The sequence below is a fragment of the Carcharodon carcharias genome, chromosome 14 (genome assembly GCF_017639515.1).
Source record: "Carcharodon carcharias isolate sCarCar2 chromosome 14, sCarCar2.pri, whole genome shotgun sequence".
NCBI lineage: Eukaryota > Metazoa > Chordata > Chondrichthyes > Lamniformes > Lamnidae > Carcharodon > Carcharodon carcharias.
Window position 1 is genome coordinate 111276068 of NC_054480.1, and position 23847 is coordinate 111299914.

General features: G+C 42.3%; 1 protein-coding gene across 4 annotated transcripts in view; it reads right to left on the reverse strand.

Moving 5' to 3' along the window:
* Nucleotides 1-5074: 5074 nt before the first annotated feature.
* sema6bb (sema domain, transmembrane domain (TM), and cytoplasmic domain, (semaphorin) 6Bb) overlaps nt 5075-23847 on the reverse strand; it is a 590981-nt gene continuing 572208 nt past the window's right edge. For all 4 annotated transcript variants that reach the window (XM_041204971.1, XM_041204968.1, XM_041204969.1 and 1 more), the window contains 3 exons: nt 22458-22535; nt 18843-18901; nt 5075-7276 (listed from right to left, as the gene is read on the reverse strand). In XM_041204971.1, the coding sequence (XP_041060905.1) occupies nt 6267-7276; nt 18843-18901; nt 22458-22535 (1147 nt within the window). In that variant the 3' untranslated portion in view covers nt 5075-6266. The remainder of the gene's footprint in view (nt 7277-18842; nt 18902-22457; nt 22536-23847) is intronic.

Consider the following 23847-nt stretch of genomic DNA (forward strand, 5'->3'; position numbering starts at 1 on the left):
GCACGCAATGCAACCTTTTTATAGTTACTTCTTGTATACAGTATATTGAGAAAATGTGAACATACCAGGAGTAGACTCAGACTACAAAGGAACTACAGAGGCTTTTCATCATTAAGAAGTTTCATTACATTTCATTACAACAAGAGCCAAAAGTGAATTATATTTTGCTGTTCCAGTCCCTTTATAAAAAGAGGAAACACACTGACACACAAACGTACTCACACAAACGCGCACACACAGAGCTTCCCATTAGAACTGGGAGTTTTTTCCTTCAAAGATCTCAACACCATCCATCTTCCTCCAGTTGGAATATTCTGAGCTGAGGGCTTTTCTAAAACCACCATGATTACCACTTCATGATCAGAAGCAGGGAAGGACATTTCAAAGGAAATAGGCATTAAGTGCCTTTCCATTTTTCTTCCCCAAATTGCAATGCCTTTCTTCTGAGTGGCACTCCATCTAGTGGCTATAGTAAGACACTCCCTCAACAAGAAACAAGTACTGTATCAGGTTGTCCCTGGGACTCACCTGTGTCCTATGGCTAGAAATCAAGTGATAAACTGGTAAAGTCCCCCTAAAGCCCCAGTATTTTTTGCGGGGGAGGTGTGTTTATTATTTATCTTGTTAGTCCACAAAATGTTCTAAATATGGGCTTTCCTTTCAAGCTAGCAGCATTTCCCATCTTTTGAAAACCAAACTAGTTACCAATATTGGTGCCTTTCAGATTTGCTGGTAAGGTTCATCGCTTATTCTAATGCATTGGGGTATTGAACATCAGACTGGGTTCTCCCTCAACAGATCTGATGTACAGTATGTGCAGACCGACCACTGAGAAAAGTGTACACTAGGTCTAGTACAGACTGTAACAGTTGCAATGTGCATCCAATTGGTGCCCAGGAAAAAGGATTTGGCAGCCTTAAGGCAAATAGTATTTATTCCCCTTTGCACATCATGCACTAACAATTGTAATTAAGCAAATGGGTTGAAGTAAGCTATGGTTAATGACAAAGCTGAGCTCTCAGTTGCTTAATTAGGACCATAATGAATCTGTCATAGAATGTTAATCTTTGTCAAGTGCGAGGTAAATGATGCACTATGTACAAGAGAAAGGCCGGCTTCTAAAGTCTAAGATTGGCTCAGAAGCAGCATCCACAATGTCCTGCTTGGCAGGTTTGGGCAGATTGTTCAGTTTGGCTTGGGTATGTCTACATTCCATTTCTACAGCCCAAAGCTAAGCCCATGTCAAAAGATTTTTGCACAGGCTCACACAATGTGCAGCATCATGCAATGCAAGGAATGAGTAAGCTGGCTAGGAAGCAACACAAGCTTTTGTATGATTGTTAATAATCAACTGCATATGTGACCAGGCCTTGCTATAGTTTAAGCATCCTTCTGTAGGCCCATCAAGGTTCAAAATTAACTTATTTTTAGGAACTCAGCAGCAAATTAAATTTTGACCTAAAAATAGTTAGGTATAGAACTATTACTTATTTGAGTTACAGTAAGATGGAGAATTTATTTATGTTGCTGTAAAGTAAGTTCAAATAATTCTTTTAAAAAAGTCAATATGGTTGCAGCTAGCTTTAATTCCCAAGCTCCTCTATTGTTAGGTTGATCCAAAATTAGGCTTCAGGACAAGTTTTTAGACCAAGTGTAGGGCAGACACACTGAGTCTGATGCAGACTTTTGCCACCAATGCAGGAAACTATATGTTGATTGTGAAATGGATAGGAAATAGATAAGCATCGATCAGGAAGAATGATGTATCCTTCATTGAAAAGCCTGCTGGCAATATATATGTGTATATATATATATATATATATGTACATATACACACATATAGTGAATATTTTACCCATGCATTAACCCAGCACCACTAATGTAATGTCCTCTTTGTTCTAAGGCCATTGGGTTGAAACACATTATAAACTGGACATCTATTTGTCAGCCATTTTGTGGGCATAATTGTTCTAGTTTCCCATTAGAAATTTACTGCATTGCAAGTTGCAGAAGTAACATTGGCCTTAAAATAAATAGCCTGAAAGCCCTAGAGGCAGCAAGGCAGTGTTGTCAATGGAGGGACTGTTATCAATGTGCTAGAGGTAAACTTGCACTTTAGCGAATATTTTTTAGTATTGTGCCAATACACTTCTTGTGTGATTCTGAATTGCTTCTGTCACTGCATCTGCCAGTGACTGACCTGTAACCACCAGTGCTTCACTTCAGTGTTGTACAGCTCAAAATGTTCCCTCCAGACACAACCCAAGTGAAAAAGGACAAAATCTTAATCATATGGCTGGGTTTTTCACAGTTCAAGTGGGCGTAATATGAGCATTTCATTTGCCCATTATTATGCTTTGCTGAATTTCAAGTGGCAACACTACGAAATTTATAGTAACTGTCCCTCTGTTGCCTTAGTGTTCTAAAATTCCTAGATGCCCAACCTAACGCAATGGTTTATGTTCAGTCCATAAATACATGAATACTGAGAAACTCTTTCACAGTCATTGCAAAATTCAACCGTCACACCATCATCAAAATTATCAGTGCTTCTAAAATTGTACTTTTTATCTAAAATTTTATAAAATGATATTCATTTTCCATGAAAATTTGTGCTTGCAATCTTCTACAGTAATTATAATAGGACTCTTACTGCTGCTTTCCAGGAGCCATGGGTAATTAGGTTTGCATGGATATTGGAAGCAATTGCAATGTAAAGATTGCAAAAGTTTCTATTCCCACATTGATCATTGAGTAGTTAACATCCACTTTGAATTTTTTTTAACATAATTTTTGGGCAAATTGGAACCAATTAATCTTGGCAAGCAAAGCTACCAGTTTCTGCACTTTGATTTTAAGGGACTGCAGTCACCCAGCTCATTAATCTTCACAAGTTGAGCAAAGTGGCCTCCCATCAAATTTAGACAGCTTAGTTCGTTAGACTGTTCTCTTGTTTGATGGCATTAAGTAAAACCCAAATAAATACCAAATAAATATACAGTATTGAAAGGGATTTTGTTTGACTCCTGAAGTTGGAAATCTCCATTTGAGGAGGGGAGTAGGGACTGACAAAGTTGAGACACACTTATAGGGAAAGGAATGATTGTCCAAAATACTTCCCTGTTTATACAAAAAAAATATAAAATATAAATTTAGGGACTGATGCTGAAAGTCATTCTATGATACACAGGGCACCTCCGAGTCAACAACATCAGCAGAGCAGCAAAGAGTCAAGGACCCTGGGCCTGTATCTGTGCTGTAAATTCTCTGTAATGTAAAATCAATAAGACATAACTGTGCTGAGATAAAAAAAATCAAAGTTAGCTTTATAATTTTGTAGTTTTTGATTAGGTGGGGAATAAAATAAATTTGCCTACAGTTCGTTTCTGCATTGAAAGATAGATGGGATTTGTGCTTTTTCCTTTTGTTAATGAAATTTAGACTGACTCATGAAATAAGGAGGACAGTTGACATCTGATAATGGAATTATCATCAAAATATCAGCATAATAAATGGCTCTTCGGCACTTTTTTCACAATCTGCTTATGTTATTGTTTAAAATTTGTGTTTGGTAACCCCTCAGCTCAACACCTTTCACACTTTGTTAGATACGTGTTATTCTCATTAGGTTACAGTGAAAATGTAATTTAGATTTGTGTGTTATGTAAGGTGGTATTATTCAAGTTAAATTAGATATAGTGGGTATAGTGTAGTAGCATTTAATCAGTCATGTGATAGGAGCATGAGCAAGCCTAATACTCATTCTGATGACTTATCTTGTAAAGAACTATGGTTGTCTGTTGTGCAGTCACTGCCTCAACTGAGGGGCTAGTAGCGTGCACAATAACTAGCTTCAGCACTTCAGGTGGAGGCAGGAGAACTATCAGCAATGGCTCTTGGTTTTTGTTCACCATTCAGTGACTGCTGCTAGCTGTTGTCTGTTTCTGGATTTCTGGTTCAGAAGAAAACTGGACTCTTACGTGATGTCTCTATACCTTTTAATGCTCAAAATTCAATTGCCAATACAAGAGGACTACTGGCATCTATGACACTAAACAGTATCACTGCCCTCAGCAGACAAGGCATTATGGAGGAAATGTCTCCAATTAATATTTGGAGGAAAATCTCAGGTGGTGGTAACCTGCCCAAGTCTACCCTCTAGGCAGTTGAAATGTGTCCTATCGCAAATTAGAGACATTTGTTGGGTTGTTCATCTATTCTTTCTGTTCATTGGTGGCAAGGAGCTATTACGATAGAAGGGGCAAATTAAGAGACAATGTGAAACTGCACTCCAGTGGTACAATTTTAAAGGGGGTGCAGGAATAGACAGATTGGGGATGGGGGTGTATATGCGCACAAATCCTTAAATGTGGCAAGACAAGTTGAGAAGGCTGTTAAAAAGGCATTCAAGATCCTTGGCTTTAGAAATAGAGACATAGGCCTGGATTTTTACACTGCTGAGCTGCTGAGAGGAGATTGGGCAGAAAGACAACGGGAACCAAGAAGGGGGATTACCCCAACACTGAGGCGTTAAACTCCAAAGTGTGTGTGTGATGCTACCAATCGGTTCCCCTCAAGGAACCCAGGTTGATAGGCTTGGCTTCTGATCAGGCGGGGAGCCATTTGGTGAAGACTAAAGGGTTAATTGGGCCAATAAAGGAGTGGGGGTTGGGGTCCATTTTTGGGGTGTAGTGGGGGAAGATCTTGAGAGGGTCATCTTTGGTGTTGGATAGAGAATTCAGGAAGTGTGGGGAGGGAGGTCATTGACATGATGTAGGTGCATGATCTGAGGCCTAGGGAGGGGAGGGGTAAATTCAAGATGGAGGGGCCTTAAGGCAATCAAGGCCTTGGAGAGTTGACAGTAGAAGGAAATTGGAGGCCCCCATGAGGTGGGCGTTAAAGACCCTGTGGGATGTATCGGAGTCCCAGATTAATTCCTGCCCACCTTCCCACCAGAAGTGGCCAGGTTGGAAGTTTGGGCCAGAAATCTGATTTTTTAAAGTCTTTACCATGCCGCCACCCCCTACACCCACCCCCAGCTTCCCACCCCTCCATACCCCCACCTTCACCTGACCCAAAATCACCTTTTCTTTTAGGTTAAAATTTCTCCCACAGAGTACAAAAGCACGGACGTTCTGCTAAACTTTAATAAAACACTGGCTAAGTCCCAACTGGGGTATTGTGGCCAATTTCGAGCACCACACTATGGGAAGATTGTGAAGGCCTTGGAGAGGGTGAAGAAGAGATTTACTGGAATGGTATTGGGGAGGCAGGGCTTCAATTATATGGAAAGTCTTGAGAAACTGGAATTGTTCTGAGAGTTGAGAGATTTAAGGGGAGATATGGTCAAGGTGCTCAAAATCATGAAGAGTTGACAGCGTAAATAAGCAGAAACTATTTCCAGTGGATTGGTAACCAGAAGATACAAATTTAAAGTAATTCGTAAAAGTTTGTTTCTGTGCAGTGAGTTATGATGAACTGGAATGCATTCCCTCAAAGGGTGGTGGGAAGCAGATTCCAAAGTGACTTCCAAAAGGGAATTGGAAAAATACTTGAAGGGCAAAAATTCGGAGGACCATGGGGAAAGAGCAGGGAAGTGGAACTAACTGTAAAGCTCTTTTGAAGAGCCTGTACAGACATGATGGTCCTAATGGTCTCCTATGTCTTATCATTCTATGTTGTTGAACCCCTTGGGAAGCATATATGCTTGAAAGAATATGCTGCCATAAATCTAATCTGCATAAATCTGAAATTAAGCCCAAAGTAGCTTGTCTAAACAATAGATCATGCTGAATTCATTTCAGCAGTGGTAAACGATAACAGTAAATTAACTTTATAAACTCCTATTACAGATCTAATGATTTTCTGAAGTGCACAGTCAGTATCTTGTGCTGTTGGATTTTGTTTTATTAGATCACCAGTAATAAAAAATCTTACTGTGAAAAATTGCACAAAAAATCGCTAATTAAACTTCCTGGATAATTTTTCCCTTCATTATCATGGCTCCTGAAGAGTTAGCAGTAGAGAGAAGTCCAGTAAGATTCCTCAGTAATTTTTCTCCCCTAAACTACTCCGTCCTTCTGAAGCTCATGTATCTTTTTTTTTTGCAAAGGAAATGCATCCTTAATTTTGAGGACAGGCCTTTGTTATCTAAGGAGTGCTGTTGTCTCCACGCTCAGTGTCCTCCGGTATTTAACTTCTGTTTTTAAATATTTGTCCCACATTTTCACAAAGATTAATGAAGAGATAGGAAAGCACAAGATGTCTCATTTTGCTAAAGGTGTCCTTTCAACACCTGACTTTTTTGGTGGTTTAAAGCCTGCGAGGTCAGGTTGCCCGGTGACAGATTGGACTGGTTGATGGAGATGTACATGGTGTACAGGTACTGGGTCCTTTCTCTGCAGAGCTGCCGAACTTTCCCCTCTGTTAAAAGTCTGATTCCTCACATGTTGTGAGGGTATGGGTGCATTCGCCTTCTCGTAATTCCACTGTGTGGAACATGTTGGGTCATCCCCAATGTAGTCCTGTGGCATTATGGGGGTTGATGCACCCCTTCTTCTTTTGGGGCTGCTGTGAGGAGATACTGAATATTCCACAAAAGCATGGCTACCTCCATTGCCACCCAAGGATGACCTATAGTGAGAACCTGGGTTCTCAAGTTGTTCTCTCATACTATGTGAAAGATAGTTGTCCATGACGTCTTTACTATCACTCGTCAGCTCCTGATCCCGCTGAAAGGAATGGCGGGAAGTTGGAATGACCCGCACGTTGCCAAGGTGATGGGACATTGCTTGATGTGAGGAGTCAACAAGGATCATTGGTGATCCTGCGCATGGTTGATCTCTTAGACTTGCATTTATCAGGTTCTGCTCCCACTCAGAGCTTCTGATGCCCGTACTGCGTTTCTGCTGCAATGGGGTCTGTTCCGGTGTTGGTAAAACTGTCGAGTCAAGGTGATGCTGGCTGGTTTTGATCAAGTTCTTCGACCAACCGTTCTGCATCAGAGGAGCAAGTAGGGTTTCTGGCTGCCCTCTCGACCGGCGCTCTACCATGCCGCCCAGTTTGGTTACACTGACTACAGACTCGCTGTGAGAAAGGATGGTTTCCTTGTCTTTTCTTCGTGCTGTATCCTTTTTGTCCTGATGGCCAATGAACCAGCAGACACTGAATCCGGAGATAACTGCTCCTATCACAAAGGCAGCGATGGCTGATATCACAAGGAGGTTGACAGAAACCAGACCATTGGGCTCTTCAACAAAACTTTCATGTATCAGGCCTATAATGGGAACAAGGTTATACAAATTGAGAAGCAGTAAACATTACATTTAATGACCCACAAAGAAGTTGAGCTGCAGTAATCACAATGCATTTTTGTCCTTCATTTATATTCCACTCTACAGTTCTCTGTTTCGTCTCATAGTGACAGGGCTAAATGCATCACAGATGTAACTGGCTCATTTTTCTTTAGCTGTATCATGCTTACAATCCCACTGTCACAAATACACCTTGTTCTGTATTACTGTGATTTGTTCATTTCAATTACAATACACCCCTGTAAGTATTTGCCCTCTGCATCATTCTCTTGAAATCATCACTCATCTTTTACCCCAACTCACCCTTTCCTGGGATCTCAAAACTGTGGAACTTTGCACCTCCCCCAGTCTTCCCCCCACTGTAGGGTTTTTGAAATTCAATATTGGTGACTTTAAACTCATTTACAGGCACACTATAGAAATCTGCTTTTCCAAAAACACCCTTTTAAATTGAAACTTTGCCAGGTTCTTGTGGGACTGGACTTTTGCTCCGGGTCTTTACCAGCCTGCTTTGCTCAGTGCACATCACACTGCCTAAACACAGAGACAACTTTGTCTGTTTTTCTGCTTGTTTAAACAAAGCTGGTGTGCCCCCGATGTGATTTGGGAGTGCAAAGGTTGGGGTGACCAGAGCAGGAGCAGAAAATGCACTGCTAAAGTTTCTTAAAGAGTCACTTTGCTTGTGGGTAGTAGGGTTTGAAATGAAGCATCTGATATTGAGCTTTGTGCTGACTCCATTTGAATTAAAAATACAATTGAAAGAGGTGTCACATGGGCTGTGGATTTGCTGTCAGCTGCTTTACCATGTCAGGCCAAGTCAAGATCTACTTGGGTGGCTTTAATCCTGAGTTTCTGTTTCCACTCCACCTAGGGTGACCAAGGAAGCAGAGTCTCAGGCCTGATGATTCTATGTCCTGAACTCCATAGTTTGTTTGCACTGTAATGTGGACCTGGCAGTGATTCTATTATGGGGGAAGGCGGTGGTGTCGTGGTAATGTTACTGGATCAGTAATTCAGAGGCCCAGCCTAATATTCTGGGGGCAGGGCTCCATGGCAGTTGGTGGAATTTAAATTCAATTAATAAAATCTGGAATATAAATCTATTCTCAGTAATGATGACCATGGGGCAGAATTTTCCCCCCATAGGGGAGGGAAGTTCAGGAGCGGGTGTGTATGGGCGCGCCTCCGATCGGCACCCCCGCTTTACATGGGCAGGCCAATTAAGGCCCACCCAGTGTGACATCCACTAGGAAGCGCTATGCGCTCCCTGTGCGGTCAGGGAGGATTCCCTCAGCTGAAAATGCGCTCTTTTGTGCATGTGTGCGAAAGAGTGCACTCATCTCCCTGAGGCTAAGTGCGGCCTCAGGGAAATTGGCGCCAAATTTAAAAATGGTAAATGTAGAGAGATAAAGTTTTCCTGACATGTCCCCTCATGTGACACTGTCATATGAGTTGGGACATGTCCATCACTTTTAAGCAAACTTTTCATAAATTTTTAAAAACCTCATCCCGCCCTTCATGTTTTTTCTGAAGCCCGCCAGGGCTCCCGGCCTGCCCGCCAACCTTAAGGTTGGATGGGCAGGTTCATTAACTAGTTGAATTAGTTTTTAAATGGCCTCAATTGGCCGTTGGCAGGTCAGTGGGCGCACAGCTGACTCGGCTGCACCCCTGCTGACCTGAAAATTGAAATGGCACGGAGCGACGTTGGGAATTCTGCCCGACGTCATCCCGTGTCATTTTACACGTCGGTGAGCAGGCCCCACTCCCCCACTCGCTGACCTCAATATCCTGGCTCATGAAACTATCATCAATTGCTGTAATAACCCATTTTGTTCACTAATGTCCTTCATGAAAGGAAATCTGCCATCCTTCCCTGGTCTGACCTACATGTGACTCCAGGTTGACAGTATTGGGTTGACTCTTAACTGTCCTCTGAATGGCAAACTACTCAATTCAAGGGCAATTAGGGGTGGGCAACAAATGCTGGCCTTGCCAGTGATGCCCACTTCCCAGGAGAGAATAAATACATTTTAAAAAACTGCAGTTAGTGCAAAGAAACATTCCCAAAGCTCTCAAGTAGGCCGCTGGACAACTGTAGTCTCCTGACAAGAATTGGAAGGACTTTTTTTTTGCCAGTTTTTGCCTTCCTGGAGGAGTGGAGACATCACAGCCATCTGCAGTCCTCTAATGCTTTGATATGATCCATTCCTGACAGATGCGTCTGGAGAATCAGTATAGGCAGGTTCTCTTGCTATAAAAGGATGTCTCAGATGAGCACAATCCCATGCCAGTGCCAAGGTCCATGCACCTTCCAACAGGAGTAAGAACCCTGATTGATGGTTCACCTCCCTCGCCCTGTAATAGGAACTGAAAAGCCTGAAATGACGATGTAACTGATCACTTTGCAGCTACATATTATGACTATAATTATGCCTTTTATGCTCTGAGAATCATATATTAAGTCACATTTCTACTCTGAAGGAGAGCCGTACAGACTCAAAACGTTGATTCTGTTTCTCTCCCCAAAGATGCTGCCAGACCTGCTGGCCAGGATTTTATGGCCCTGTTGTGGCATGTCTACCCCCAGTGGACGTGGCAAGCCATTTAAATCTCCATTCAGTTTGGCAGGGCTGTAATATCCCACCGGGTGGGAGGGGCCATAAAATCCTGGCCACTGAGTTCTTCCAGCATTTTCTGTTTTATCAAATATTATGTATGTTATATATTAAGTCAAACTGGCCACTGATGAGTTTGCTAGCTTGATCTTGGTGGAAACACAAGGGTTAAGGGAGTGAAAAATAGTGCAAACAAGCACTTATACAGGAATCATTATGAAATGTCTTGTGCCCTGTAAGTGCTGCATTCTTAAGGCAGGATATAGGCAATAAAATGACCAAAGGCCTGTAATTATAAGAAGTCAGGTATGGGTTAGCTTTATTTGCAAACATTCCAATGGTACCAATCCTATGATTATCAAAACAGTGACAGGAAGAATCTCATTAAGGGAACCTTGAAACTTCTTCTGATTTCATGAGGTTACCATTGTGGTCAGGAGAGCGAGAACCCTTGAAACAGTGTGAAGGTACACCTGGGTGATGCTTATTAATCATGTGGAACGTTGAGCCTCTTTGGAGGTCTTGTACAGCCAAAAAGGGTATTTTGAAACAATTCATAGGGACTCTGTCCATGAGGGGTGATATCACCCTTTGATCACACACACAGCTGACCATGCAGGGAGCAACCAATACCTAATAACACAAGTACTGAACATGTGTACAGAGGGGTATAAGAAATGTGTACCTTCCTTTGTTCCTTGCTTACAGTTAGATGTTGGCTAACAAATCAGAAGGCATATCTTTTCTCCTGGATGTTTGATTAGCACTCCAGGTATGAAAACAGACCAGAAGGGACCAGTAAGAGGAAAGTTGCTGAGCATCATTCATGGGATATGCAACCTTTTAGTCTCCTGGTTGAGTTAAAGCAGAGAGCTTGAGGGGGAAGTGCCAGTTTTTATTGTGGTTACGTTAAAGACAGAATTCCTGGGTGACAAAGGCCAGTTTTTCTGTGGGTTAAGATAAAGAGATTGAAGAGAAAGGCTGGGGACTGTGTGGAAGACTCAACTTTGTGGATATCATCCAGATAACTGGATGTGTAAAACCTGGGTCACATAGTTTACAGTAAGACAGGGAGCTGGATCCAAGAGGCTAGTTGTCCTATAGTTTAAAAGGTAAAACACAAACTGGATTGGGAGGATTCAGCTTCTGTGGGGTATTTATAAAATAAGAATGCAACTGAATTGAAAGAAATAAGTTTGTAAATTTTATTTTTTCATTGATAAGACCTGCATGATGTTATTCAGTGCTCATCAGCTATCAGTATGCTATTCATATCCTTGTGATTTTGAAGCATGGTTCAATAAAGTTAGTTCAACAATTTTATCATCTTGTACCTTTGCCAGCATCATTATTTCTTCTATTCAAGTCTGAATCCTTGTAACCGTTCAAGTTTTATAGCCCAAAGGCACTGAGGCCAATTGTAGTAGGTCAGTTGATGCCTGGCTGATATAAGCTGATTTAAGACAGACTGGTACCATTTAAGCTTTACTGATTTGTACTAGTGAGGCCTTCACCCCACTGGACCGCAGTCCAACAGGGAATTTGTGAATTTTACTTGACACCTGGGGGTGATGGGTGATTGGGATGAAACTTAGCTCACTGGCAACAGACTTTTTGACCTCCTCAAGTTTACAGAAGATAGAATGTGGGAGGCCGGCCAGGAGTCTATTGGAACAGGCAGGTCTAGAGCTAACAAAAGCACGGACCAGGGTTTCCTGGGCCAGATTTCAGTTTGTTGTCTTCCTTTTCAAGGGGTTGTGATTGTTCGAGTCCTGCAGGGTTCTCCCTTGAATCAGTTTTTCCTTGATTGGTCTTCACATTCAGGTCATCGTAAGTGTCACAGCCAAGGAGTCGTGAGAAGCTGCTAACCCACTCTACCAATGTGGATGATAAGGGAACACATTGTCCTCCACATCCTCCAAGAGAGCTGACAACATCACTGGGGACTGACACCTTTGGTGAAAGTGACTTGGGGCTGGGGGTGGGGGTGGTGGGGTAGTAGGAGTTGGATGGAAACTGTAAATAGTAAATGAGGTTAACTGTTTGTGGGAAGAGTGAACTTGGGGGGAGATGTAGAATAAAGGGTTAACTCTAATGATAGCTACTGGACATGTGTGTAAGGAGCTGTGTCACAGTGATGTCACTCACTGAGAGAAGAGTAGCTTCAGTTATGTCTTAGTCTTGTTTAACCTGTGTAAATAGTTGGTATGTAAAAAAAATGTGTTTTCAATAAAAGACCGTTGCCTCCAGCAAGTCTCTTGTAGAGTAAGAAGCTAATGAATCCCGAGATAAAACCACGATAACAGAAGAGCTGCTGGTCATTCAGAGGCTGGCAGCTCTCCGGTGTTGGCAGCACCACCGGCAGTGGTTGCCAGTGCCTGTTCTAAAATGAGGTCTGCAGGATGGTGCGCTGCACTGGAGCTGGGGCTGGAGGTAAGTCTGGGGGTCTCGCCATGGCCAGGCTGGCTGGCACAGGGATGATGGGGGGAGTCAGAGTAGAAAGGTGAGGGAGAAGGGGTCGGGGGAGGTTATTCCTTTGGGGGGCTCTCCAGTGGGCTCAGGGGCCTGTTAAGAAGGACACCCCAACCACCAGCCCTTGCAGTGAAAGCTGCTGAGCTGGATGCTTTGGGTGGGCCTCTCCTAACACTGGTTGAATCCTAGTAACTCTTTCAAGTACAAACATGTTTCCATCTGTTGCAGATGAAGTTACATTGTTTCATAGTTTGCCATTGTGAGATTTGAACTCTTGATCTTAGATTACAAACCCAGTACCATAACCACTTGGCTATTTAGACCAAGCTTTGAATCCTAGTAGTGGAATGAAGCCCTTAAGTGAGTGTTGATTGGACACTTAAGGGCCTCAATGAGCTCCAGGGCAGCAGACTGCCCAATGGCCCCCTCCCCCACCCCCAGCACTGGTAAACTTGCAGCTGGGCAGGCACAGGAGTAGGCAGCAGGCATGGCATGCACTGGTTTTTATGTGCACCCTGGCCTTAAATCCGCCAGTGGGGGAGCGTTAAATCCAAATCTTTGTATCAACTGGAATCTGCATGGATTCAATCAGATACATTCCTTTCAGGACTCATGGGAAAAATGTTCGGGTCGGCGAGTGGGGGCGGGACCTGTTCGCCGACACGTAAAGTGATGCATGGTGATGTCGGGTGGGCGTCCCAACGTCACTGCGCGTCATTTAGATTTTCAGTTCGGCGGGTGCGCACTGGAGTCAGCTGTGCGCCCACCGAACTGTCAAAGGCCTATTAAGGCCATTTAAATAGTCGTTAAAACAATTAACAGAGCTGCCCGTCCAACATTAAGGTTGGCGGCAGGTGCAGAGCCCACACGGCCTTCACATTTTTCATGGAACTTCATCCACGGGCGGGATGAGGTTTCATGAAGGTTTCATTAATGAAATAAAAATTTTAAATCAAAATTCATGAATGTGTCCCAGCTCCTGTGACACTGTCACATGAAGGGACATGTCTTAAAATATTTCCTTTTCTTTATTTAAATTTTTAAACCTTAAACGATTCTCCCTGAGGCACAAAGGTGCCTCAGGGAGATTTCTGCGCTCTTCATGTGCGAAACAGCACAGGCCTCAACTCAGGGAACTCCCCCCACCGCCCGCACAGAGAGTGCACAATGCTTCCAGGCCCCGATCGGGAGTGCCGATTGGGTTCGTGCCCGCCCCTGCCCGCCCTTGCACAACCACCGCCCCCCCGGCAAGGGGAAATTTCTGCCCCTAATCATCCATTGCAATTAACCATGAAAAGCAGGCAAACCTGACAGTGCACACTGTGATGGCTACTGAAGACTCGTTCCTGTATTAAAAAAACAACTTGCATTTACCTAGCGCCTTTAAAATAAAATGCCCCAAGGTGCTTAATAAGATCAAAATTTGGCATCAAACCATATAAGATGTTAGGGCAGATGACGAAAAGCTTGGTAAAAAGGGCAGGTTTTGGGGAGGGTCTTAAAGGGGGAAAATGAGAAGAGAGGCAGAGAGGTTAAGGAAGGGAATTCCAGAACTAAGGACGTTGGCAACTGAAGGCACTAATAGTAGTGCAACTAATATTGGCTGGAATTTGAGGAGTGTAGAAATCTCAGAGGGTTGTGGCGCTGAAGGAGGTTACAGAGATATGGAGGATTTGTTTCCATAAAGGGATTTGAAACAAAAGGATGAAAACTTTAAAACTGAGGCATTGTTTAATGGAAGCCAATGTAGGCCAGAGAGCACAGGAATGATGGATGAACGGGAACTTGGTGTATGTTAGGACACAGGCGACAGAGATTTTGATCTCCTCAGGTTTACAGAAGGTAGAATGTGGTAGTTCGACCAGGGATCTATTGGAATAGACAAGGCTAGAAGTAACAATGGCATGGATGATGATTTCAGCAGCAGACGAGGTGAAGTGAGGATGGGGTCAGTAGATGTCGTAGAGTTGAAAATAGGTGTTCTTTGTGATGGTTTGGACCTATGCCTGAAAGCTCATCTCAGAATCAAATAAAGCACCAAGGTTGCTAAAAGCTTGGTTCAGTCTCAGTTTCCACGAAGAGAGAAGAAGCTTTTGGCTATGAAATGGAATCTGTGGCAATGACGATAGCTTCAATCTTCCTAATGTTTTGTTGGAGGAAATTTCTACTCATCCAGGATTGGATGTCGGCTAAGCAGTCTGACAATTTAGAAAAAGTGGAGGAGTCAAGGGAGATGGTGGTGAGGTAGAACTGGGTGTTGTCAGTGGGCATGTCAAAACTGACACAGTCCTTTCAGATGGTGTCATGAGAGGCAGGTTGTATGTAAGAAATAGGAGGGGGTCAGGGATAGATCCATCGGGAATACTAGACGTAATGATGTGGGAGGACGAAGAAACCCTTGCAGTTGCTTCACTTGCTACAATTAGATAGATAAGAATGGAACTAGCTGATGGCAGTCCTACACAGCTAGATGTTGGGTGAAGTGGCATCAGAGGAGGATGGTGTGGTCACCATGTCAAAGGCTGCAGACAGGTTGGGAAGGACAAGGAGCCATTGTTTTACATGTTACATTTACCTCCTTAGACAGCACCTTCCAAACCCACAGCCACTACCATCTAGAAGGACAAGGGTAGCAGACAGGTGGGTACATCACCACCTTTGAAGTTCACCTCCAATCCATTCACCACCCTGACTTCAAATTATATCATCGTTCCTTCACTGTTACTAGGTCAAATTCCTGGAACTCCCTCCCCAGCAGCACTCTGGGTGTACCTACACCACATAGACTGTAGCGGTTCAAGAAGGTGATGCTACATCCCATGAACGAATAAAAAAAGGCCATTGCTTTTGCTTCTAATCTTATAAGTCTATCTGTAACCTGTATTATGTAAAATTAATTAATGGTTTATTGCATTGTCCTGTGAGGTGAATATTATTTAACAGGAGTTACTTACATTGAAGTTCTTCAGTCCTTCCGTTAAACAGGCAAGAATTTAGATCCTTTTTTGTCATTGAAATTTCTAGAGCTATATTGATTTCATTTTTTAAGCTAACAACTGTTTAAGCCTAACTTTCATTAACAGAAGTTTAATTAGCTCTTTCCCCTGGGTATAGTTCATTTCTTTTAATTACTCTACATCAAGTAAAGTAGCAGGTGCATGAATTATTGAGCAATGGAACAAGTTTATTTCCCTTTCAATTTTTTTGCCTTCTGACTGCATTGAATCATATTGTAGTGGGATAATTGGAACTGCATTAGGCCATTCAGCCCCTTGAATCTGTTGCACCATTCAATTAGATCACCTCAATGCCACCATCCCAGTTGTTTTAGGAGTTTTTAGGTCCTCTAGCCCTCACTCTTCACACCCCCTCAGCCCCTCATACCCCATGCTAACTCAATGCCAACTGTGAGAAATGGAGGTTATTCTTTTAATATTTTTGTGGAATATTGTGTTGTACTGTAAAGAAATCTATGTGCCTGTGTATATGTGTGTAAATGATTTAGTATATCTGGGCAGAGGTTACTAGGAGACAGGTTGCCCAATGGGGGTGGGGGGGGGGGTGGGGTTGGTGTTAAAACATGAAAGAATAGAGGCAATAGGTTTGAGGTACAAGTGAATAAGTTGGAGCTAACATTTGCATTTTTAGATAAGTTCAGAGTTTGTTTGAATATCAAAGGGAAGTCAGAGGTAGCAAGAAATATGTTTGCATTTTGCAGGAGTTCCATAGGTAAATAGGAGTGGGTATATTACATTTTATTGACCCATAAGCAAAGACATGATAGAAACATGGAAGATTTCATATTTGGAAGGATTTAAGTTTCAAAGAAGGGTGAGAATAATGGAACCTGAGATGAAAGGGGAAAAAAAGGCATTTTAGAGTTACTGTGGAGAGCTTCGTGGTTGGCTTTTGGAAGCTGTGAGATGGAACTGGAGCTGGGAGCTGAGCTAGGAGTTGTTCGCTGTGGCTCTAGGCTGGGAGAAGAGGCAGTTTGAATCAGCCATCCAGTCAAGCCAGAGAAGTCTTGGGCTGCAACAAGCAGTCTTGTTCTGAAGTCTTGGATTTCCAAGCAGAGTGGAAGAGAGTTAGAGGTCATGTGGCATGCCTTTATTAAAGCTACAGCAGTTTGCATTGGGTAATATTATTGGATTTTTATAGTTAAACATCTATAAGGGAGTGTTGCCTGGAAGGTGTTTACTTTTGGGTCTGGCCAAGTAGGGAATGTTTTCGGGAATGTTTTGTAAGAATAACTTTTAACCGTGCAGCTGTAATCCTGTGCGCTTAAGTTTTCTTTTATTCTTGTTAATAAAACTTTCACTTTTAATTTTTAAATCCCAAAAGTGTTACTGGACTTGTTCCTGCTGAGATCAGTACATTTTTCTCATTTTCAGAATATAAAAAAGGGTATAGGCCATAGGCCACGTTTCCCTCTGGGATTTGGTTTGTGCAAAAATTAACCATGGCTGTGCTCACAACATAATTCATTGCCCCACCCAATACCATCCCCCCGCCCCCCCAACCATGGCCCATCATCCACCTCCATAGCCACTCACCCAGCATCCACCATAGGTGGACATCAGAAGCCATGTGAAGATGAAAAAATAAACTTCTAATAATCCAACACAGCTCCCACACATTTGATAGTGAAACATAACTCTCATTCATAAATCCATTCAAACCTTTTAAATCTTCTCACTAATCTCTTATAACAACATACAAACTTCTATTCAGACCCCACATCAAAGACAGCTATTACTTTAATAGCTCTTTAAGCTGTTGGTCAAACTGTGAACTCAGAAGCCCCTGCTGAGATAATGGTAGCTTTTGAAACTCATACAAGCATTCATAATAAAATAATAAAGGCCCTCGGGGAAATGTCAACAGAGTGCTCCGTTGAAACTACATGACCGGATGCTACTTTTATTTCTAACCTACAGCTGTCAATGAAAGCAGTTCAGCAGAGGATTTAAAAAAAACTCCTACTGACAGCTGTAGCCTGCTTCTTTAGAGCGGGGCATTTGAAAAAAACTTCAGGTCATGACTGTTATATGGACCTTATCCACCCTTCAAGAGCATTAACATGTACTCCATTAATTCTTGATTCCCACACTGCAGGCTAAGGACATTGCAACAGCCAAAATAGGGTCTGTTTGAACTCAGCACTAAGTTCATATAGCCCTGCTGAGTTTGGGTTTCCCTCTGTGTGCATCATGCCCCGCCCCCTTTTCTCCTGCTGACAAAAATTGCATCCATCAGAAATGCGAGCATCCAGGGGTCCACCATTTTTAAAGGCCTGTGGAGCCAGGAAGACTCCACAAAAATCTGGCCCCAGGTCCTAATAAAATGTTATTGACCTGAAGCGCTATTTCTGTTTCTCTCTGCATAGCTACTGCCTGACGTGTTGAATGACGTGTTCCAGCATTTCCTGTTTTGTATATAGTAGTTGGACATGGTATTTTTAAAGAAAAGCTATTTAAATAAATTGAAAGCAAGGATCAAAATCAAGTCCCAATATTTATCAGCAGTGAAAGAATAGGATGACAGACACTGAACAAAAAAAAATGAATAATTTTTATTCACTATTTAAAATATTATTTTCTATATATAAGAAACTTCTAAATTAATTGCTTTTTGAATTGTACTTTGCAGAAATCCATAAAAGTACATAAATATTCATTAAATTTCTCCTTAGACTTAGTCCCCTGGGTTGATATAAGTTAGTATTACACACATCTGTCATGTCTCACTTACATTGCATGAAGTTTATAAAAAAATTAGTCTGCTTCCATGGGAACATTCAATTCCAATGATCAAAAAGGTTGTTTTATTAACATTGGATTCATTTATCTGAAATTCATGAAAAAATAAGTTTCCTGTGTATTTTCTCGTGTAATAAAAGCTTATCTAAAGCATCAGATTTTTTTTATTTGGGTGAAATTTGTATTTGTCAAAATGAAGAATGGCTTAATTGGTGAATGGAACGCTTCCCTATGTCAGACACCCAGGTGCTGAACTCCAAAGATCTATCCTGCCAATATAAGGGCAGCAAAGCTCCCCAGCTAACCAAGCCCCAGGCAAGAGAACCCAAAAAGCCTTTGAGATGGGGTATTGTAGCTGTGGCAAGTGTTTCCACTTTTATGGGTGCATCAGTAGTCCTCACCTTGGACATCCAGTGAAATGGCTGGGTGGTATTTTCTAGTGGTTGAGGTGAGGGAACCCTTGCTGACAATTGGGTTTCCTACCATAAGGCATTTGAGTCATTTTTAGCAGTGCTTATGGTTCCCCAACTTATTATCTAATGCACCTCAGGCTCGAGAGACTGCATCTAGATGTTCATGATCTATATGGCTCAATAATACATTGGGTACTCTGTTGTCCCACGGTGACAGCAGGGGTAATGTGATTCATTTTAAAGGTGCGTCAATGTGCAGCACAAACTCACCTTCACAGTCACCCAGGTGTGTTGTATTTCCATGTTCGACATCTTGTTCAAATGGAATACTGCAGGGACAACCAAGAAGAACATTTAACAGTTTATACACAATTTGTGTAACAGTAAACCAATGATTTCTCTACTGGCATTTTTTAAATTGAAAACATGAAAGGAAACAATATGAAAGATTGCAATAATCCAAATGATGGTAAGTTTTAAAAAGGTGCATCATGTGCTGCTTCCTCCTGAACTTGACTCAGCTCCCTGAACATCTTATGGTACCTCAAAATTTTTCTAGTATGAGCCTGAGAGTGAATGGTTGGCAGCTTTGTCAGTAGTGGAAGAGGCATCACAGGCAGCCTGATCCTGTCCTGATTAAATGTCATTGTCACTGTTAAGGCTCACTCAGGAAGAGTGTCCATTTGACTGAGGTAGCTGGAGGATAGGAGGAGGAAAGGGAAGAAAGTGGAGTGGGGAATCCTCTTTCCAAATAAAGGCATGGGGCCAGACTTTCCCTGCTGAGTTGCGTAGCGGTAGTTGGGAAACTACCTGGCTTGCCATGCCATGCCAACCTCAGGCAAAGTGCCACAAATGGCAGGATTTTCTTTTGGGGGGTTTGGGTGTGGGATGAAGTTGGGCCCACTGCCCCTGGACACAGATCAAAGGTGGCTCTGAGGCCTGCTGAGTGCCAAGGTGGGCTGTTTCAAAGGTCTTCCTCACTTCTCTGGGACTTTGTTCTACTTGTTTTATAAAATGTTAGGGCCTCTAGCCCTCAGCCTTCACACACCCTCATACTCTCCATGCCCACTCATGCCCCGCACCCACCCCCATGAAAATTCCATGTTCATTCACCCAGCACATTCTCTGAATAGGTCCAATGAACCCTCTAGTAACAAAAAAAGCTATTTTCACTACAACCCTATAAAAGAGTCAATCAACTTGCCCTTTAAAGTATCAATAACAGAAACTTGGCAGAGAGCCCAGGGTTTCATAAAAACTTTCACCTTGTTGACACAGGTGCAAAGAAGGGAAAATATTGCTTGATTTACAGCTTTACCAGCTTTTATCCTTAGATCCATTTTGCCAATGGCTCAATGTTTACACAAGACAAAGAAGTGTCAAGTGCCTTTAGTTTCTGTTACTGATATTTTAAAAGGTCTGGTTGATTGACACTTTTATGTGGTTGCACTAACAGCGGATCTTTTAAAGGATATTGTGAAGGAGTATTTGTTTTTAAATAGTTCCACATATGCCATTGGATTTGTACAGGCATGTGCACTGGATGAAAGATCACAGACGTGCCATGAGTTGGAAAAGGGGCCATTGGGATGGTTGGGGGATTGGGGGTGGCATGTGTGGATATTAGGTTGAGAAGGGGGCTATAAGGGACCATTGGGGTGGATAGGGTGTATGAGTGGACATGAAGTTGGCAAGAGTCTCTAAGAAGCCATGGGGTGGGTGGGGGCATGAATGGGCATTGCCGGCGGGTGGGTGGGGGGGGGGGGGGGGGGGGGGGGGGGGGCATGGGTAACACCATTTGAAATTATCTTTCAAAATGTTCCCAAATTCAGGCTATGGTTCACGACTTCTCTGAGGGACCGTGAGCCACAAGTCCTTGAGAAGCTTCCCTGACTCCATGAAAATTACAGGGGGTTCGGAGATGCCTACCCTGCAATGGAGTCGGCCAAACCGGGAATGTAGAGTGCCAGCACCTTTCTCCCACACCAATGAAAATTGGGGTGCTGGTAACAAGGCTGGGAATCCCCAAGGACTGACTGAAAAACTGAATGGACGTGTATCGCAAAGTGGTCACCTAAACTTTGTTTGGTTTCCCCAGTGTAGACTGCATCATGAGCAACGCTCCCTTTAATTACTTTTTGGAGCACACGGGTGATTTATTTCAGTGCCTGGGCCCTTCAGATGTTTTGCCTGGCCAGACATGCATAGTAGCTTAAAGGAGCAGACTGGTTCACAGCCTGTGTGTGCCTGTGCAGCTTACAGGGAATATTGATTGTGAGCAGAAGTTTCTGTTTTCTTTGCTGGTTTTGTTTTTTCTCTTTTTATTTGCTTTTGGACTGCAGCTATTTCATGATCCTGCCATTCACACCTCTTCCAGACATATCTTTTGTTTCTTTACTTATCACATTACCACTGCCTTTAGCCTTTCACCACAAACCCTTTTGTCATTTAATCTCTCCTGCCTTTCACCCTGGTTTAAAACCTATTACATCTCTAATTTTTCCCAGTTCTGATGAAAGGCCATTAATCTGAAACACTGGCATATTTCTCTCTCCACCTATTTTAAACAGTTTTTGTTATAATAGCGGAGAAATGATTTTCACATGGAGCTGTTAAGCATTTGCACAACAGTATGAATTATGCTCTGTGTCCGTGAGTGAAGTTATCCCACTCATGGAGTAACATTGCCATTTTTTATAACTTCCGGCAGAAAGAAAGTGACCCATGATATCAGTGAGAGTAAGATACCCAATGAGTAGCTTATTTGTGGTTCAGCCCTTTATAATGTCAGGCTAGAATTGATTACCAGCTACCAGCTAAGTTTGCACCCTGTACCCGCAGGTTCTCAAGACTCCCGGATAACAATTATGTATTTATTTTATGCAATTTAGGAGTGAGTTGGCAGCAGATTTGTTCCTTTTTTGAGAAATGTTAAGCTTAAACAGAACCATCCTGACTCTAGCATTTAAACCTTTCTTTTGAGATTTGGAGGAACTCTTGTTTGCAGCGCTGTTGTATGAACATACAAATTAGGAGCAGGAGTGGCCATTTGGCTCCTTGAGACTGCCCCACCATTGAATAAGATCATGGCTGATCTGATTGTGGCCTAAATGCCAATTTCCAGCCTGCGCCCGGTATACGGGCTACTCCCTTGTTAGTCAAGAGGCTATCTACCTCTGCATTAAAATTATTTAATGAGCCTGCCTGTGCAGTTCTCTGGGGAAGGGAGTTCCACAAGCTCACGACCCTCGGAGAAAAAAAAAATTCTCATCATTTCAGCTTCATCTATGTGCTTTCGTCACAGTCAATGATAGAATTTACAAGCACTGTGCTCCTGGGAGATAATACCACTGGTAAGAAACAGATTTTCAGGTGCTAAGCAGCAGTTATAGTCAGGAGCAAGTATAAATATTTAAATAATTACAATTTAAATGGAACTGGGGATGTGGTGGGTGAGGTGAAATTGTGGCTTAAAATTTAGTGAGCGCCTGCTGATTAAAAATTAATTGCAAACATTTATAACTTTAATACATAATCATACCATAAAGCAAATGGAAAAATAACTGTCTTCCAGTTTGAAAGTCAGACTTCTGATACCCAGTTTTTAGTTTAGAAGTTTCCAAATAAGCCACTCAAAAGCTTGATTTTCTGAGCCAGAATTGGAAGGGTGGAAACCCTACTTAAGATAAAGACAGGTTGTGCATTCTGGGCAGATTTGTAAGTCTTCTGTCTCCAGTAACATATTAACGTACAATACATTGGGGCAAAGAGATCAAGAAATATTATAACAGGCCTGATTGAATAATTCGGGACATGTAGCTTCCAACAGTGATACCCTCCCATTTTGAAATAGAGCTTAGGCCATGGCAGATAACTTAATTCTACCTGGTTCCTGGTTCCAAATATGCACACGCTCCATCTCCAACCCAGCCACAATACGGGTCACGAGTGCCAATGCAGTTCCTTTAGAAACAACATTTGAAAAATGCATTAATTGTATAGTCAGAAAAAAACTTGCATTTATATAGCACCCTGCACAACCTCCAGACACCCCAAAGCACTTTGTAGCTAATGAAGTGCATTTTGAGGGTCGGTCACTGTGGTAATCTTTCTGTCTTCTCTGTTAGACAAAATCTGTTTTCTCGGGTTTTTTTCTCCTCTCCTGAAGATGCTGACTTTTGCTGGAGCATGTTTCACTCAAGTACCGTTCTTTATGTGGAAGTGTTGGTATTTGATTGTAGGAGGCTTTGCAGCCAACGTTAAACCTGACCTCACCCTGCATCCAAACATGAATTTCCACCATGAGGTCCTGGGGCAATGGAAAGATCTGCTGATTTTTACTCTCTAGCCCAAGAGATGCTGAGAACAATCGTAAATGTGGAAGTTGAGATGAGTTAATTCAGCACAGATCCTAGGACTTTATGGCTTGTATGATTCATTTGTCAGGAATGTGTAATTATGATGTTACAGATTATAAGGACAACTATTTTAAAGGTACATTTCTGTTTTCAAAGAGTCTAAAAGCTTTTTTCAAAATGGAATTATGGATAGACAACCTTGCACTTTTCTGTGTTTGTTCAAACCTTGTCAGATTCTTATCTCTAGAGCTGACTATGAAGAGTCAATAAAATGCAAAGACTCGTACAAGGGATGTCCATTGAATCTTCCAAAAAGTGTGAAAACCCTTTGGCTTCTAAGGCAACAGGAGACAAGAAGGAACTTAAAAAGATAAAAACAAAAAACTGCGGATGCTGGAAATCCAAAACAAAAACAGAAATACCTGGAAAAACTCAGCAGGTCTGGCAGCATCGGTGGAGAAGAGCAAAGTTGCCATCTCGAGTCCTAATGACTCTTCAACAGAACTAAGTAGAAATAGGAAAGGGATGAAATATAAGCTGGTTTAAGGGGGAGAGGGGGTGCGAGAATGGGGAGCCGGGGGGGGGGGAGGGGTGGTGGTTGTTGAGACAAGCAAGCAGTGATAGGAGGAGATAACCAAAAGATGTCACAGACAAAAGAACAAAGAGGTGTTGAAGGTGGTGATATTATCTAAAAGAATGTGCTAATTAAGATTGGAGAGCAGGAAAAGCAAGGTAGCTCTAGTGGGGGTGGGGTGAAATAAACCATGGGTGGAATACATTTAAAAATAAAGGAAATAGGTGGGAAAAGAAAAATCTATATAAATTATTGGAAAAAACAAAATGGAGGGGGAACAAACGGAAAGGGGGTGGGGATGGAGGAAGGAGTTCAAGATCTAAAGTTGTTGAATTCAATATTC